This window comes from Engystomops pustulosus, chromosome 6, assembly GCF_040894005.1.
Source record: "Engystomops pustulosus chromosome 6, aEngPut4.maternal, whole genome shotgun sequence".
Classification (NCBI taxonomy): domain Eukaryota; kingdom Metazoa; phylum Chordata; class Amphibia; order Anura; family Leptodactylidae; genus Engystomops; species Engystomops pustulosus.
Genome location: NC_092416.1, coordinates 172411890 through 172429254, shown reverse-complemented (window position 1 = coordinate 172429254; position 17365 = coordinate 172411890). Strand labels below are relative to the sequence as shown.

Here is a 17365-nt window from a genome sequence, read left to right as displayed (position 1 = left end):
TAGTTTATTAAACGTCGATTACAAAATATATGCAAAGATTTTAGCAAATAGGATGAAAGGTGTGATTGGGAATGTAGTGAGTGATGAACAATTTTGTGCTGTGCCTGGGAGGAGTGTGCATGAAAGTTTATGTTTGTTGCGAGATGTTTTGTGGGACTGTCGGGAGAGAGGTAAGAATGTTTATGTTATGTCTTTAGATTTTGAGAAAGCCTACGATCGGTTAGCGCACGATTTTCTTTTTAAGGTGTTAGTAAAATTAGGTTTCACGGGTGATTTTGTTAAAAAGGTGCGAAGTTTATATAAGGGTATTTTTAGTAAGGTTTTGGTGAATGGGATTTTATCAGGAAGAATCGATGTTTTATCAGGAGTTCGACAGGGGTGTCCATTGTCACCTATAGTTTTTATTTGTGCAATGGAGCCTCTTTTGTGTTTGATTAAGGGTGATAAAGTGGTTAAGGGGATTCATGTTCCGGGTGCTGGTGGTAGAACTTTAAAGGTGGCGGGTTATATGGATGACGTGTGTATAGTTTGTGAGTCTGAATGTGGGTTGCGTAGAGCTAAATTGTTGGTTTCCTTTTTTTGTGGTGCATCAGCTTTCAGGGTGAATTGGGAAAAGACTGAGTGTAAGCTTTTTGGTTTGGGTGAGGTTAGTAAAGATGTTGGTGTGAATTGTGTGGAAGGAAGCATGAAAATACTGGGTGTGAAGTTTGATGAGAGTTTGGATGGGGATGAATCTTGGAAGGATGTGGCTGAAAAAGTGGATAAGAAGTTGTGTTTTTGGAAAATGCGTGATTTGTCTTTTGTTGGAAAAATTTTAGTTGTGAAAAGTGTTATTTTACCAATTTTATTATATGTGGCTTTTGTTTTTCCGCCGGATTATAATAGGTTAAGAGTTTTGCATAGGATTTTATTTATTTTTTTGTGGCAATCTAAAATGGAAAGGGTTAAGAGGGAAATTGTGATGCGTAGTAGAGGAAATGGAGGTTTGGGATTCCCAAACTTAGAAGTCTTTTTTGGTATTAATTTGATTGTGTTTTGTGTTAGAGTGATTGGGAAAAATACAAATGTGGCATGTATGTGTAAGTATGTAAGTGGGCGGAAGTTTGCACGACTGAAGTGGTATGAAGTGGATTTGAGAATGCCTGTATCTTTCAAGAATGCAAAGTGGTATGAATGGGTTTATGATTTTGTTATAAAGTATGAGTTGAGTAATTTAAGTTGTGAGGATTTAAGAAATAAAAAGAAAGTTAAATGGATGCTTAAGAGGAAAGAAGTAATGTGTGAGATTCCGGGAGTGTCTGGTGAAAATGTTGGGAGAGTATGGAAGAAAGTTGGAATGAATGGGATGTCAAATAAACAGTGTGATGTGGTGTGGCAGAGTTTGCATGGATGTTTGCCGGTACGAGAGTTTCAGAAAAAGAGAGGATTGAATAAAAGTGAAGTATGTCCGAGAGAGGAATGTAGAGGGTGTGAAAGTGTTATACATATTTTTTGGAATTGTTTTTTTGCACAAAAAGTTTTAAGGAGAGTGGGTGGATTATGTAAGGAATTAACAGGTGTGTCTTTTATGTCTTTTGATGTTGTTATGTTTGGTTTATGTAGTTTTGGGGGGGAAAAAGAGAGAGTTTTATGGTTATTGATGTGTGTTATAAAAGAAACATTATGGAATGTGAGGAATTTGTACGTGTATAGGAGAAAGGTTATGAATGAGAATGAATGTGTACGGATGATTTTGGGAAAACTTTTTGTTATTTATCTGAAAGATAAAAAAAGAAGTGGTTATGATGCCGAGGGGATATGGAAGGCCAAAAAGTGGAAAGACCTTGTTGGGTTATAACATATTGTTTTGTTTTTGTTTGTTTTTTATGTAAATATGTAAATAAGTGAATTAAAAGCATGTGTTTAAAGACCTTGATGATGAAAGGGTCCAAGAAGAATTCTTTTAAGTATTTATACTCAAGTAAGATTTCTTTTTGGGTGTGGCTCGTTTGTGTTTTTGGTAGCCCTTTCTGAAAGGGTATAAAAAAAAAAAAAAAAAAAAAAAATCTGTTCTTATCAGTTTAATATCTGATACGTCCCCTATCTGGGGACCATATATTAAATGGATTTTTGGAACAGGGAGATGGAAAAAGAGCTTGCTCTGTCCACTCCACGCATTGACCTGGTATTGCAGTACCTCCAGGACCGGTGCACCCCTTCTTAACTTGGTGAAAAAGATAGAGAAATAAATAGCAAAACTTTGGAAAAGGGAAAAGAAATGGAGCCAAAGTTTGCAATGTGACGTCGACGACGCTCTTGTGCTTTGTCACCTACTCAGGTGTGTTGTGTGCTGTGTCTTTTGCAGGAGGAACAAAGGCTTCTCACTAATTGATTAATGAGGTGCTAAATGGGCCCGACCCGGAACAAAGGGGGAAAAAAAAAAAAAGGAAAAATAAAAGTGACCTAATCGGCGGCCTAATTAATTGGAGCTAATTGGATCATGATTAGTCTGGAGCCGGCCGTCTACTTGAATCGAAGACACCTGCAGGTTGAGATTTGGCTGCTTCCTCCTCCACTGCTAGCAGTCACAGTCTGAGAAGGTGCGAACGACCGAAGGTAAGCTGTAGCTATCAGCGTGTGCTGGAGCGAGCGTGCTTGTCCCCTCACACCGTCCAGCGGCTGTGTCAAGAGAAAGGAAAAGTGATCTCTGAGCCGTCAGGCAGGCAGTCGGTCAGACTGACTTGACAAAAGAGTTGTTGTGGGGAGGGTGTAGCGGCTGGCAGATGAAGTGCAGACGCCCGCTCGCTCGGCCCCCCCCCCCTGCTGCTTTGCGGGGGAGGTGCCTGTTGGGGGCGGTCCTATGCAGATTAATTGTCCCCACGCAGAGGACTGTGTGACTTGCAGAGCAGGTTTTTCGCCTCCTGGCGGTGTCTCCTCTCCGTGAGCAGTGCTGAGAGTTCTGAAGGGGGCCCGGTCTGGGCGAGCTATGGTCGGTATCGCTTCTCGGCCTTTTGGCTAAGATCAAGTGTAGTATCTTTTCAAGAAACTGCCTTGGATCTGACAAAGAACTCTGGAAGACTGAAGATCTGAAAAAGGAACCCTGGATTTTTGAAAAGATTTGGAAGAGTTGCTGCTTTTTCTTGCTGCTTCTTGGAAGAACCTTGGATTATCTCTGGGATTACTTCTTCTTCTTCTTTGTTTCTTCTGGAGGAATTTCTGCCGGTGGAACCTTGCTCCTAGCGATCGGCTAGGAACCTCCGGACCAAGCAGGAAAATCTTCATTGCTTTCTCCCCCTGGGGAAAGTTCTGCTGAGGACCCTGCTCAAGGATTTCTGCACCTTTTCTTCTTTAACCCCCAAGCAAGCCGAAGCCATGGCTCCAGCAAGCAAGGAGGCAAGGAAGAAGAAGCAGAAGACCCCCAAAGAAGCCCCAAGACTGGAGGAGGAAGCCCCAAAGGCTGAAACCCCAAGACTGGAGGCCAAAGACCCAGGACCCGAGGTACAGACCCCAGGACCTGCAGCTGTCCCCAACCCCGAAGCCCCCACCACTTCTCGGGTTCAGAAGCCGCCCAGGAAGACCCAGGAGCCCCCAAAGCTCCCTCCCTACATGAGGGATACGGTGGCCCTGAAGCTGAAGGAGGTGGACGGAAGGGTGCCGGACATGTCCAAGGACGTCTTCTGCAAGAAGATGCTGCTGGACCAGGGGATCCTGAGCCACGAGATCTTTGGGATCCAAGCCATGGTTGCCGGGATCTTTTATGTGACCTTCATCTCCATGTCGGTCTGTAAGAGGTACTGGGAAGCAGTGAAAGCAGCGACGCCGGATTCCCCGTTCTCCAAATTCTTATGCAGTTGCCTGCTACAGAGGGAGGAGAGGAGGATCATCGTGTCAATGTGGAACCTGCGGACCCCCGGCAAGGACATCGAGACATTCCTCCAAAGGTACTGCACGGTGGTGAAGGGCCCCGAAAAGGTCCTGAACTGCTACAACCTTTGGATGGGCAAGTGGGCTGCGACAGTCCTGCTGCAGAAGGATTCTGCATCAGAAGACGGTTTCAAACACCTGCCCCAAGCATTCATGTTGGGCAACTCCCACGGCCTCATCTATTATCCGGATATGCCGCAAACCTGCAGGAAGTGTGGCAAGACGGGTCATCAGATGAAGGCCTGCAAGGAGGAAGCCTGCAAGAATTGCAGGGTTACAGGCCACGAAACCAAAGATTGTCCCAGAAAGTCTACTTGCAACCTTTGCGGCCTGACTGGACATGTCTACAAAACCTGTCCACAAAGGAGGAAAACATGGGCGGAGGTGGCTGCCTCGGCTCCGGGAAAGGGCTTTGAAGCTCGCTCCCCTGCTGAGACAACAAAGAAGCCCAAGGCAAAGGTGTCGGGTGACCAACCGGCAGAACAAAAGAAGGCGTCAAAGAAGGTGACTCAGACGTCCAGGAATGTGGCCAAGCCCGCCGAGGTGTCAAAACTGAAGACGGGTAAGACAAAGAAGGTGACACCTTCCCCCCCTCCCGCCCAGGCCAACTCCAAACCCTCCCTTCCCCCCACTGAGACCACCATCACCCCCCTAGTCGGGGTCTCAGCAGTTCAGCCACCGGCCCATAAGGCAACCCCCCAGGAATCAGCAGCACTAACCCAAACCCCTCCCCCCGCTGCTGATCCCCTATCCTACACGGTGGAGAACTTCCCCAACCTCTCCTCCCAAGCCCTTGTCTCTTCCTCTGTCCCCACAGATCCAGACACTGAGACCGAGACAAAGACAAAGAAGAAACGGAAGAGGAAGCAGGCGGAGAGCCCAGTAGCAGAGACCACCAGGAAAATAGTACTGGTGGAGAACGAACAGCCCTCCACTCCCGCTATAGACCTGGTTCTGCAAGCAGAAATTGAGAACATGCTGGACTACTACCCTGAGAGCCCCAGCTTCCACGACCTGCCAGCACCCCTCAATCCGTTGATAGACGAGATGCTGGATACTGCAGAGGGATCCCCGATCCTCCAGCAGGAAGAGCCACCTGACGGGATAGGTAACTAGGGCTGTATCGTCCCAACCTAACCACCCTCTTTTTCTTTTTCCATGATGGCGAATCTAACCATTTTCTCCATTAATGTTAGAAGCATTAGAGATAAGTTTCGTTGTTCGACAGTACTAACCTTTCTTGCCTCCCAACCAGGTGATGTTTTTATGTTGCAGGAATGTGCTCTCCCCTCCTCTAGGTCCTACCAACATCTGGCCAGGCAGTGGAGTCACGGCCCGTCCTACTGGTCCGGGGGGGGCGACTGTAAGTCTGCAGGCACCGCCATCCTTCTCAGGGGAAGCGCTTTCACGCTTGATTCCGTCCAGGAGCTAGTCTGCGGCCGACTTCTGGTCGTAGATGGCTCCTGGGCGGGTGAGCCCGTGCGGCTAATCAGCGTGTACGCATCCCCTGACAAGGGTGAGCGTCTGGAACTTTTCCAGAACCTCAGACCGCAGCTCGCCACCACCCGGGCCGTAGTGATGGCCGGAGACTTCAACTGCCCCATAGAGGAAGATGGGCGCAGCTCCGGCACCTCGAGCAAGCTTGATGTCACGTCCAAACTGCTCATAGAGATGGTAACTGAAGCATCCTTAAAGGACGCGGTGGGTTCCATGGGGTGCGGCTCCGTGAATTACACGTGGAGCCGCCCCGATGGCTCACTGCGTTCCCGGATAGACTTCGTGTTCACCTCTAGAGCGATCAAGCCGTGTGGGTACTCTATGGTCCCCTGCTTCTTCTCTGACCACAGGGCCGTCCAGGTTCGGGGCGCCCTGGGCCATGGTTTTCCAACTGGCCCAGGGTCCTGGAAACTGAACTGTGCCTTGCTGGAACAGGAGGGAGTGCGGGAGGAGCTTAGAGATGTCTACATGGTTTTGAGGAATGACAAATGTTTGTTTGCTACTGTCAGTGAATGGTGGGAGTATGCTAAAGTTGAATTGCGTAGTTTCTTTCAGGACAAAGGCAGGCGGCAGGCGGCCAAAGTGAAAAGGGACTTCAGAGAGCTCCAGCGTCAGCTGAGATCACTGCAGGACCTCCACCACTGCGGCTGGGACGTCAGAGAGGAGCTGGAGGACACCAAGAAGCGTCTGAAAAGTCACTTTGAGGAGGAATCCAAGCGAATCATCTTTCGTGCCAAAATGGACAACCTGGAGAAGGGTGAGAAGTGTAACTCTTTCTTTTTCAGGAAAGTCCACGCCGGCCACACGCCCCTGACTGAGCTGCGCGACGAAGCCGGAAACATGCAGCGGGGCAAAAAGGCAGTGATGGGAGTCGTCGCCGACTTCTACAGCAGCCTCTACGCCCCGAAAACCACAGACACGGAAGCCGCCGAGAGGTTCCTAGCAGGTATCACTAACCCCCTTGATCCTGCAGGTGCCACGGAAATGGACGCCCCTTTGACGGTGGACGAGCTGCTCTCTGCCGCTAAATCCTTTAGACCCGGCAGGACTCCGGGCAGTGACGGCCTCCCAGCGGAGCTCTATGTAGCGCTGGGGGACCTCATCTGCCCGGACTTGCTGGAGCTCTTTGGGGAGATGGTGGTGGAGGGCAGTATGCCGCCGTCATTGAGGCAAGGAATGATCACGATCCTGTACAAGCGGAAGGGAGAGAGGTGTGACCTGAAGAATTGGCGTCCCATCTCACTCCTCAACGTGGACTACAAGATCCTGGCAAAGGTCCTAGCAAACAGACTGAAGGGCGTCATAGGGAAGATCATCCACCCGGACCAGACCTGCGGCATCCCAGGCCGCAGGATTGCAGACAGTCTAGCCCTCATGAGAGACACGGTGCATTACATCAGAAGCCGCCGCATCCGCGCAGCCCTGGTCAGCCTTGATCAGGAGAAGGCCTTCGACCGAGTCTCGCATGAATTCATGGGTAAAGTACTGCGCAAGCTTGGTCTGGGGAAAATGTTTTGTACCTATGTTAACCTGATGTATTCTGACATTTGCAGCACGGTGTTGGTGAACGGCTGGAAGACTAACCCCTTTCCTATCCTTTCAGGGGTTAGACAAGGCTGCCCTCTTTCACCTCTTCTCTTTGTTTGTGTCATAGAGCTGTTCGCAGAATCTATCCGGCAGAGAGGAGAGATCAGAGGGATCACCGCACCGGGACCAGGACACGCCGAGGTCAAGTGCTCACTCTACATGGACGACGTGACCGTCTTCTGCGCAGACCAGCGTTCGGTGACGGAACTCGCCCAGACGTGTGAGCTGTTCGGACAGGCTTCGGGGGCAAAGGTCAACTGCAAGAAGTCGGAGGTCATGCTCTTCGGGGATTGGCACCCTGCTTCTTCTGCACCTCTTCCCTTCACCATCCAGCAAGACTTTATCAAGGTTTTGGGGGTTTGGTTTGGGAAAGACGGAGCAGCCACGAAGTCTTGGCAAGAACGCTTGGCCAAGGTAAACCAACGGATTGGACTGTGGGCCCTCAGACAGCTTACCCTCACGGGGAAAGCATTGGTCCTGCGTAACGAGGTGCTGCCTGTGCTACACTACACGGCACAGGCATGGCCTCCCACGGCCGAAGTCAGCAAGGCCATTACCAGGACCGTGTTTAAGTTTGTTTGGGGTTCAAAGATGGACAGAGTCAAAAGGTCTGTCATGTACAAGGAGCCTCGCAAGGGGGGTAAGGGCATCCCCGACATCCCCACTTTGCTTTGGATTTCTTTTGTGTGTGACATGGTCCGACGAACTCTGCGAACACCAAGGGACTCTGCCGGAAAGTCCATGTCCCGCTTTTTCCTTCTTCCCCTGTGGCGGGGGCTTGGTTGGGACAAGTGGAACAGCTCCTTCCCTTACAACTGGGATCCTCCCTGGTACTATGCCAGGGCGGTGAAATTTGTGAGGGATCAACATCTGGAGGGACTCAAGCCGGATTTGTGGAAGCCTAAAACTATCCACAAAGTCATCAGAGCCAAGGATCTTGTGGAGTGTGTTCCGGGGCTGACCACCAGCACCATGGACACCGTGTGGTCCAACATGTCGTGTGAAAGGCTTAACAACTGGCACAAGGATCTGTCATGGATGGCCATCCAGGGGGGCCTCCCCACCCGGTCATTTATGGCAGCCCGCAACCTGAGCAAAACCCAGTACTGCCCCCGGTGTCCCTTTGCGGAGGAGACATCATTGCACCTGTTCTGGGAATGCCCCTTTGCTCGGGGCCTGTTGAAAGCTCTGGATCACGAACTGCTTCTTTCTGTGCCCAGGAACACCATGACGTGCCACGCTGCACTTTATGGCCTGTTCCAAGGCACCCACACGGTGGGGGCCATCCAGGATGCCTGGCGTCTTATGAACTGCTTCAAAGACGTCTTGTGGTACGCCAGGAGGCGCCTCACCCTCCACAGAGAAACTTTGTCCATCCAGGACTGTCACCGGCTAGTCTTGAGCCAGCTCAGAGACTACGCCTCCCTTGACAGCAGGGTGGACTCAGAAGAAGAGGACTGACAAGCTTCTTCTTCATTTTCTCTTGTGGACTTTGTTTTTCTTGGACTTTATTTAGGGAGTTATGGGACTTTGCCTCTTTCCTCACAGGAGGAGGCATCCAGGAAGAAGAGGACTTACCATCCTCTCCTTCCCCCCTACCTCCCTCATGTGTCTGTGATTTTTCAATAAAGCTTCGGGCCTGTGACAACTTACCCCCTTCCCCTCCTCCCTCCCCCCCTCCCACCCCCTGTTGCAGGTTAGTTGTTTTTATTGAGAAATGTGTGTTTTTTGTTTGCCTGAGCTAGTATGCTAGAGTAGCACTTATTCTGCCATAGTGTTAGGATAGTGCTAGGAGTGTATCTTAATTTATTGTGTGCTTTGTACAAAGCCCATGCTGCGTCATGGCACACACTGTCTGTAAGTTTTACTGTGTATCTGTGAATAAAGGCTCTTTCAATCAAAAAATCTGTTCTTATCAGTTTAATATCTGATACGTCCCCTATCTGGGGACCATATATTAAATGGATTTTTGGAACAGGGAGATGGAAAAAGAGCTTGCTCTGTCCACTCCACGCATTGACCTGGTATTGCAGTACCTCCAGGACCGGTGCACCCCTTCTTAACTTGGTGAAAAAGATAGAGAAATAAATAGCAAAACTTTGGAAAAGGGAAAAGAAATGGAGCCAAAGTTTGCAATGTGACGTCGACGACGCTCTTGTGCTTTGTCACCTACTCAGGTGTGTTGTGTGCTGTGTCTTTTGCAGGAGGAACAAAGGCTTCTCACTAATTGATTAATGAGGTGCTAAATGGGCCCGACCCGGAACAAAGGAAAAAAAAAAAAAAAAAAAAAAAAAAGGAAAAATAAAAGTTACCTAATCGGCGGCCTAATTAATTGGAGCTAATTGGATCATGATTAGTCTGGAGCCGGCCGTCTACTTGAATCGAAGACACCTGCAGGTTGAGATTTGGCTGCTTCCTCCTCCACTGCTAGCAGTCACAGTCTGAGAAGGTGCGAACGACCGAAGGTAAGCTGTAGCTATCAGCGTGTGCTGGAGCGAGCGTGCTTGTCCCCTCACACCGTCCAGCGGCTGTGTCAAGAGAAAGGAAAAGTGATCTCTGAGCCGTCAGGCAGGCAGTCGGTCAGACTGACTTGACAAAAGAGTTGTTGTGGGGAGGGTGTAGCGGCGGGCGGCTGGCAGATGAAGTGCAGACGCCAGCTCGCTCGGCCCCCCTGCTGCTTTGCGGGGGAGGTGCCTGTTGGGGGCGGTCCTATGCAGATTAATTGTCCCCACGCAGAGGACTGTGTGACTTGCAGAGTAGGTTTTTCGCCTCCTGGCGGTGTCTCCTCTCCGTGAGCAGTGCTGAGAGTTCTGAAGGGGGCCCGGTCTGGGCGAGCTATGGAAGGTATCGCTTCTCGGCCTTTTGGCTAAGATCAAGTGTAGTATCTTTTCAAGTACTACCTTGGATCCGACAAAGAATTCTGGAAGACTGAAGATCTGAAGAAGGAACCCCGGATTTTTGAAAAGATTTGGAAGAGTTGCTGCTTTTTTTTTTTTCTTGCTGCTTCTTGGAAAAACCTTGGATTATCTCTGGGATTACTTTTCTTCTTCAAGACTTCTTCTTTGTTCTTCTGGAAGGAATTTCTGCCGGTGGAACCTTGCTCCTAGCGATCGGCTAGGAACCTCCGGACCAAGCAGGAAAATCTTCATTGCTTTCTCCCCTGGGGAAAGCTCTGCTGAGGACCCTGCTCAAGGATTTCTGCACCTTTTCTTCTTTAACCCCCCAAGCAAGCAGAAGCCATGGCTCCAGCAAGTAAGGAGGCAAGGAAGAAGAAGCAGAAGACCCCCAAGGAAGCCCCAAGACTGGAGGAGGAAGCCCCAAAGGCTGAAACCCCAAGACTGGAGGCCAAAGACCCAGGACCCGAGGTACAGACCCCAGGACCTGCAGCTGTCCCCAACCCCGAAGCCCCCACCACTTCTCGGGTTCAGAAGCCGCCCAGGAAGACCCAGGAGCCCCCAAAGCTCCCTCCCTACATGAGGGATACGGTGGCCCTGAAGCTGAAGGAGGTGGACGGAAGGGTGCCGGACATGTCCAAGGACGTCTTCTGCAAGAAGATGCTGCTGGACCAGGGGATCCTGAGCCACGAGATCTTTGGGATCCAAGCCATGGTTGCCGGGATCTTTTATGTGACCTTCATCTCCATGTCGGTCTGTAAGAGGTACTGGGAAGCAGTGAAAGCAGCGACGCCGGATTCCCCGTTCTCCAAATTCTTATGCAGTTGCCTGCTACAGAGGGAGGAGAGGAGGATCATCGTGTCAATGTGGAACCTGCGGACCCCCGGCAAGGACATCGAGACATTCCTCCAAAGGTACTGCAGGGTGGTGAAGGGCCCCGAAAAGGTCCTGAACTGCTACAACCTTTGGATGGGCAAGTGGGCTGCGACAGTCCTGCTGCAGAAGGATTCTGCATCAGAAGACGGTTTCAAACACCTGCCCCAAGCATTCATGTTGGGCAACTCCCACGGCCTCATCTATTATCCGGATATGCCGCAAACCTGCAGGAAGTGTGGCAAGACGGGTCATCAGATGAAGGCCTGCAAGGAGGAAGCCTGCAAGAATTGCAGGGTTACAGGCCACGAAACCAAAGATTGTCCCAGAAAGTCTACTTGCAACCTTTGCGGCCTGACTGGACATGTCTACAAAACCTGTCCACAAAGGAGGAAAACATGGGCGGAGGTGGCTGCCTCGGCTCCGGGAAAGGGCTTTGAAGCTCGCTCCCCTGCTGAGACAACAAAGAAGCCCAAGGCAAAGGTGTCGGGTGACCAACCGGCAGAACAAAAGAAGGCGTCAAAGAAGGTGACTCAGACGTCCAGGAATGTGGCCAAGCCCGCCGAGGTGTCAAAACTGAAGACGGGTAAGACAAAGAAGGTGACACCTTCCCCCCCTCCCGCCCAGGCCAACTCCAAACCCTCCCTTCCCCCCACTGAGACCACCATCACCCCCCTAGTCGGGGTCTCAGCAGTTCAGCCACCGGCCCATAAGGCAACCCCCCAGGAATCAGCAGCACTAACCCAAACCCCTCCCCCCGCTGCTGATCCCCTATCCTACACGGTGGAGAACTTCCCCAACCTCTCCTCCCAAGCCCTTGTCTCTTCCTCTGTCCCCACAGATCCAGACACTGAGACCGAGACAAAGACAAAGAAGAAACGGAAGAGGAAGCAGGCGGAGAGCCCAGTAGCAGAGACCACCAGGAAAATAGTACTGGTGGAGAACGAACAGCCCTCCACTCCCGCTATAGACCTGGTTCTGCAAGCAGAAATTGAGAACATGCTGGACTACTACCCTGAGAGCCCCAGCTTCCACGACCTGCCAGCACCCCTCAATCCGTTGATAGACGAGATGCTGGATACTGCAGAGGGATCCCCGATCCTCCAGCAGGAAGAGCCACCTGACGGGATAGGTAACTAGGGCTGTATCGTCCCAACCTAACCACCCTCTTTCTTTTTCCATGATGGCGAATCTAACCATTTTCTCCATTAATGTTAGAAGCATTAGAGATAAGTTTCGTTGTTCGACTGTACTAACCTTTCTTGCCTCCCAACCAGGTGATGTTTTTATGTTGCAGGAATGTGCTCTCCCCTCCTCTAGGTCCTACCAACATCTGGCCAGGCAGTGGAGTCACGGCCCGTCCTACTGGTCCGGGGGGGGGCGACTGTAAGTCTGCAGGCACCGCCATCCTTCTCAGGGGAAGCGCTTTCACGCTCGATTCCGTCCAGGAGCTAGTCTGCGGCCGACTTCTGGTCGTAGATGGCTCCTGGGCGGGTGAGCCCGTGCGGCTAATCAGCGTGTACGCATCCCCTGACAAGGGTGAGCGTCTGGAACTTTTCCAGAACCTCAGACCGCAGCTCGCCACCACCCGGGCCGTAGTGATGGCCGGAGACTTCAACTGCCCCATAGAGGAAGATGGGCGCAGCTCCGGCACCTCGAGCAAGCTTGATGTCACGTCCAAACTGCTCATAGAGATGGTAACTGAAGCATCCTTAAAGGACGCGGTGGGTTCCATGGGGTGCGGCTCCGTGAATTACACGTGGAGCCGCCCCGATGGCTCACTGCGTTCCCGGATAGACTTCGTGTTCACCTCTAGAGCGATCAAGCCGTGTGGGTACTCTATGGTCCCCTGCTTCTTCTCTGACCACAGGGCCGTCCAGGTTCGGGGCGCCCTGGGCCATGGTTTTCCAACTGGCCCAGGGTCCTGGAAACTGAACTGTGCCTTGCTGGAACAGGAGGGAGTGCGGGAGGAGCTTAGAGATGTCTACATGGTTTTGAGGAATGACAAATGTTTGTTTGCTACTGTCAGTGAATGGTGGGAGTATGCTAAAGTTGAATTGCGTAGTTTCTTTCAGGACAAAGGTAGGCGGCAGGCGGCCAAAGTGAAAAGGGACTTCAGAGAGCTCCAGCGTCAGCTGAGATCACTGCAGGACCTCCACCACTGCGGCTGGGACGTCAGAGAGGAGCTGGAGGACACCAAGAAGCGTCTGAAAAGTCACTTTGAGGAGGAATCCAAGCGAATCATCTTTCGTGCCAAAATGGACAACCTGGAGAAGGGTGAGAAGTGTAACTCTTTCTTTTTCAGGAAAGTCCACGCCGGCCACACGCCCCTGACTGAGCTGCGCGACGAAGCCGGAAACATGCAGCGGGGCAAAAAGGCAGTGATGGGAGTCGTCGCCGACTTCTACAGCAGCCTCTACGCCCCGAAAACCACAGACACGGAAGCCGCCGAGAGGTTCCTAGCAGGTATCACTAACCCCCTTGATCCTGCAGGTGCCACGGAAATGGACGCCCCTTTGACGGTGGACGAGCTGCTCTCTGCCGCTAAATCCTTTAGACCCGGCAGGACTCCGGGCAGTGACGGCCTCCCAGCGGAGCTCTATGTAGCGCTGGGGGACCTCATCTGCCCGGACTTGCTGGAGCTCTTTGAGGAGATGGTGGTGGAGGGCAGTATGCCGCCGTCATTGAGGCAAGGAATGATCACGATCCTGTACAAGCGGAAGGGAGAGAGGTGTGACCTGAAGAATTGGCGTCCCATCTCGCTCCTCAACGTGGACTACAAGATCCTGGCAAAGGTCCTAGCAAACAGACTGAAGGGCGTCATAGGGAAGATCATCCACCCGGACCAGACCTGCGGCATCCCAGGCCGCAGGATTGCAGACAGTCTAGCCCTCATGAGAGACACGGTACACTACATCAGAAGCCGCCGCATCCGCGCAGCCCTGGTCAGCCTTGATCAGGAGAAGGCCTTCGACCGAGTCTCGCATGAATTCATGGGTAAAGTACTGCGCAAGCTTGGTCTGGGGAAAATGTTTTGTACCTATGTTAACCTGATGTATTCTGACATTTGCAGCACGGTGTTGGTGAACGGCTGGAAGACTAACCCCTTTCCTATCCTTTCAGGGGTTAGACAAGGCTGCCCTCTTTCACCTCTTCTCTTTGTTTGTGTTATAGAGCTGTTCGCAGAATCTATCCGGCAGAGAGGAGAGATCAGAGGGATCACCGCACCGGGACCAGGACACGCCGAGGTCAAGTGCTCACTCTACATGGACGACGTGACCGTCTTCTGCGCAGACCAGCGTTCGGTGACGGAACTCGCCCAGACGTGTGAGCTGTTCGGACAAGCTTCGGGGGCAAAGGTCAACTGCAAGAAGTCGGAGGTCATGCTCTTCGGGGATTGGCACCCTGCTTCTTCTGCACCTCTTCCCTTCACCATCCAGCAAGACTTTATCAAGGTTTTGGGGGTTTGGTTTGGGAAAGACGGAGCAGCCACGAAGTCTTGGCAAGAACGCTTGGCCAAGGTAAACCAACGGATTGGACTGTGGGCCCTCAGACAGCTTACCCTCACGGGGAAAGCATTGGTCCTGCGTAACGAGGTGCTGCCTGTGCTACACTACACGGCACAGGCATGGCCTCCCACGGCCGAAGTCAGCAAGGCCATTACCAGGACCGTGTTTAAGTTTGTTTGGGGTTCAAAGATGGACAGAGTCAAAAGGTCTGTCATGTACAAGGAGCCTCGCAAGGGGGGTAAGGGCATCCCCGACATCCCCACATTGCTTTGGATTTCTTTTGTGTGTGACATGGTCCGACGAACTCTGCGAACACCAAGGGACTCTGCCGGAAAGTCCATGTCCCGCTTTTTCCTTCTTCCCCTGTGGCGGGGGCTTGGTTGGGACAAGTGGAACAGCTCCTTCCCTTACAACTGGGATCCTCCCTGGTACTATGCCAGGGCGGTGAAATTTGTGAGGGATCAACATCTGGAGGGACTCAAGACGGACTTGTGGAAGCCTAAAACTATCCACAAAGTCATCAGAGCCAAGGATCTTGTGGAGTGTGTTCCGGGGCTGACCACCAGCACCATGGACACCGTGTGGTCCAACATGTCGTGTGAAAGGCTTAACAACTGGCACAAGGATCTGTCATGGATGGCCATCCAGGGGGGCCTCCCCACCCGGTCATTTATGGCAGCCCGCAACCTGAGCAAAACCCAGTACTGCCCCCGGTGTCCCTTTGCGGAGGAGACATCATTGCACCTGTTCTGGGAATGCCCCTTTGCTCGGGGCCTGTTGGAAGCTCTGGATCACGAACTGCTTCTTTCTGTGCCCAGGAACACCATGGCGTGCCACGCTGCACTTTATGGCCTGTTCCAAGGCACCCACACGGTGGGGGCCATCCAGGATGCCTGGCGTCTTATGAACTGCTTCAAAGACGTCCTGTGGTACGACAGGAGGCGCCTCACCCTTCACAGAGAAACTTTGTCCATCCAGGACTGTCACCGGCTGGTCTTGAGCCAGCTCAGAGACTATGCCTCCCTTGACAGCAGGGTGGACTTAGAAGAAGAGGACTGACAAGCCACTTCTTCATTTTTCTCTGGTGGACTTTGTTTATCTTGTTTTATCTGACCATGGACTTTATTTAGGGAGTTATGGGACTTTGCCTCTTTTCTCACAAAAGGAGGCATCCAGGAAGAAGGCGACTTACCATCCTCTCCTCCCCCCCCCCCCACCTCCCTCATGTGTCTGTTATTTTTCAATAAAGCTTCGGGCCTGTGACAACTTACCCCCTTCCCCTTTTCCCTCCCCCCCTCCCATCTGTATCCCCTGTTGCAGGTTAGCTGTTTTATTTGAAAAATGTTTTTTTTGTTTGCCTGAGCTAGTATGCTAGAGTAGCACTTATTCTGCCATAGTGTTAGGATAGCTGCTAGGAGTGTATCTTAATTTATTGTGTGCTTTGTACAAAGCCCATGCTGCATCATGGCACACACTGTCTGTAAGTTTTACTGTGTATCTGTGAATAAAGGCTCTTTCAATCAAAAAAAAAAAAAAAAAAATCTTCTCAGCTGGCCCACTGCCAGGTAGAGTCGCGATCCCCTATACCCACGGAAGGCCTTCGGGCCGAGTGGGAGCCATAGCGCTAGTTACCTTAAGCGTAACAAGGCTAATTTCATTAACATCACCATGGATGATCCCGAGGAAGTACCAGCTTATGCCCGGATCCGGAACACCATTCGGTTGATAATTCCCGAAACCATGAAGAATTTTACCTGCAAATACCTGGTTGAAGAAATCCTAGGAAAAGTCTATAACATCCAATTACTTTTGAGCGGCAAGGTGTCTTCCAAGATTTTGTAGTAAGAATCCCCCAAAAAAATAATGATGAAAGGGTGCGAGGTATGAAGTTTCATGAGCATGTGGTTGAAGACACAAAAATTATGGTTGTCAAGATGTATTGCCCATTTACTACCCACCGCGATATAATGCCATTTTTAACTCCCAGGTTTAAAAGTTATAAATTAATTGGAAAAATCTTGAATGATGGGGGTGTGTGGACATCGAAATACAGATTTTCCGTAGTTTTAAAACGTAATGCAGGAGGGTACGAATGGCCCCCTTGACGTTTTAAAGTGGGGACCAAAACGGGGGATATTTTTATTAGTGGGATGCCGGACTATTGCCGCAAGTGCCGCACCCATGGCCATATGACAAACTCCTGCGGCCAACCCTGCGGGTAGTGCAGCAGTTCTGAACATCCGTCAAATGAGTGTCACACTTCCAAGAACTGTTTTAACTGTGGTCTGTTTGGTCATTTTTCTGCAGATTGCCCGGACAAAGAACCTGAGCAGGCACCGAGCGGTCCATCCAAGTCGGAGGGTCAAGTAGCTCAACCCCAGGACCCGACCAGGGAGAAAGAGGAGGAGGAGGAAATGGAGACTAATGAAGCCTCAGGGTGCGGCGAACCATTTGCGAGTGCCCAGAGGAGTAAAAAAAAGGAGGGACAGCGGCCAGGGGCGTGGGAGAAACCCTCGTAAGGGGGTTCCGGCCGTTGCCGGAGATGGCACTGTTCCCTCCACCTCTGGTGCCTCACAGGGTTGGACCGCAGCAGCTGCGGAAGACCCAGGTGGCACGGAGGAGGCAAAGCTACGGAGGTCTTACTCGCAGGTGGCGCAGGGCAAGAGCGGGGTTCCTCCTGGGGGTGCTGGGCATCCCGTGGTGGCGGTGCCACCTTCTCCTGTTAAGGAGAATGAAGCAGACCCCGGAGGGCCCCATGTCCCGGAGACATTGGCCCCTCGAGAGTCTGACCCTCGGGAGTAGGGATCAAATGAGTCAGGGGCCGCAGGAGTGGCCATTTTATTTAAGGGAAATGTTTTTATCGATGCTATTAATGAGATTTTACCCGGGAGAATTTTATTGGTCAAAGCAATTATTAATGGGATAAAATGGCAACTTTTAAATTTTTATGGGTCGGTTGATAAGAATGAAAGAGCCAGAATGCTAGAGATTTTACCGCTGTTTTTAAACGATTCTGTACCTCTTATTAGCAGGGGATTTTAACTGTATTTTAAAAGGGGAACGCCGGTTCTCCAACGCATTGAGTAGGAATTATGACAAGAC

General features: G+C 51.2%; 1 protein-coding gene, 1 non-coding gene and 3 pseudogenes across 2 annotated transcripts; all 5 read left to right on the top strand.

The window, feature by feature from the left end:
* Nucleotides 1-1965: 1965 nt before the first annotated feature.
* LOC140066297 (U2 spliceosomal RNA) lies at nt 1966-2198 on the top strand (annotated as a pseudogene).
* Nucleotides 2199-2974: 776 nt separating this feature from the next.
* On the top strand, nt 2975-3171 carry LOC140066367 (U2 spliceosomal RNA). The gene has a single exon (XR_011848229.1). It is a non-coding gene; the product is annotated as a U2 spliceosomal RNA (small nuclear RNA).
* Nucleotides 3172-3240: 69 nt separating this feature from the next.
* Nucleotides 3241-5094, top strand: LOC140066178 (uncharacterized). Its single transcript, XM_072113712.1, has one exon. It carries the CDS (start codon nt 3352-3354, stop codon nt 5017-5019), a length of 1668 nt encoding a protein of 555 aa, XP_071969813.1. The 5' UTR covers nt 3241-3351; the 3' UTR covers nt 5020-5094.
* Nucleotides 5095-8871: 3777 nt separating this feature from the next.
* On the top strand, nt 8872-9045 carry LOC140066265 (U2 spliceosomal RNA; annotated as a pseudogene).
* Nucleotides 9046-9833: 788 nt separating this feature from the next.
* Nucleotides 9834-9993, top strand: LOC140066364 (U2 spliceosomal RNA; annotated as a pseudogene).
* The last annotated feature ends 7372 nt before the right edge of the window (nt 9994-17365 follow it).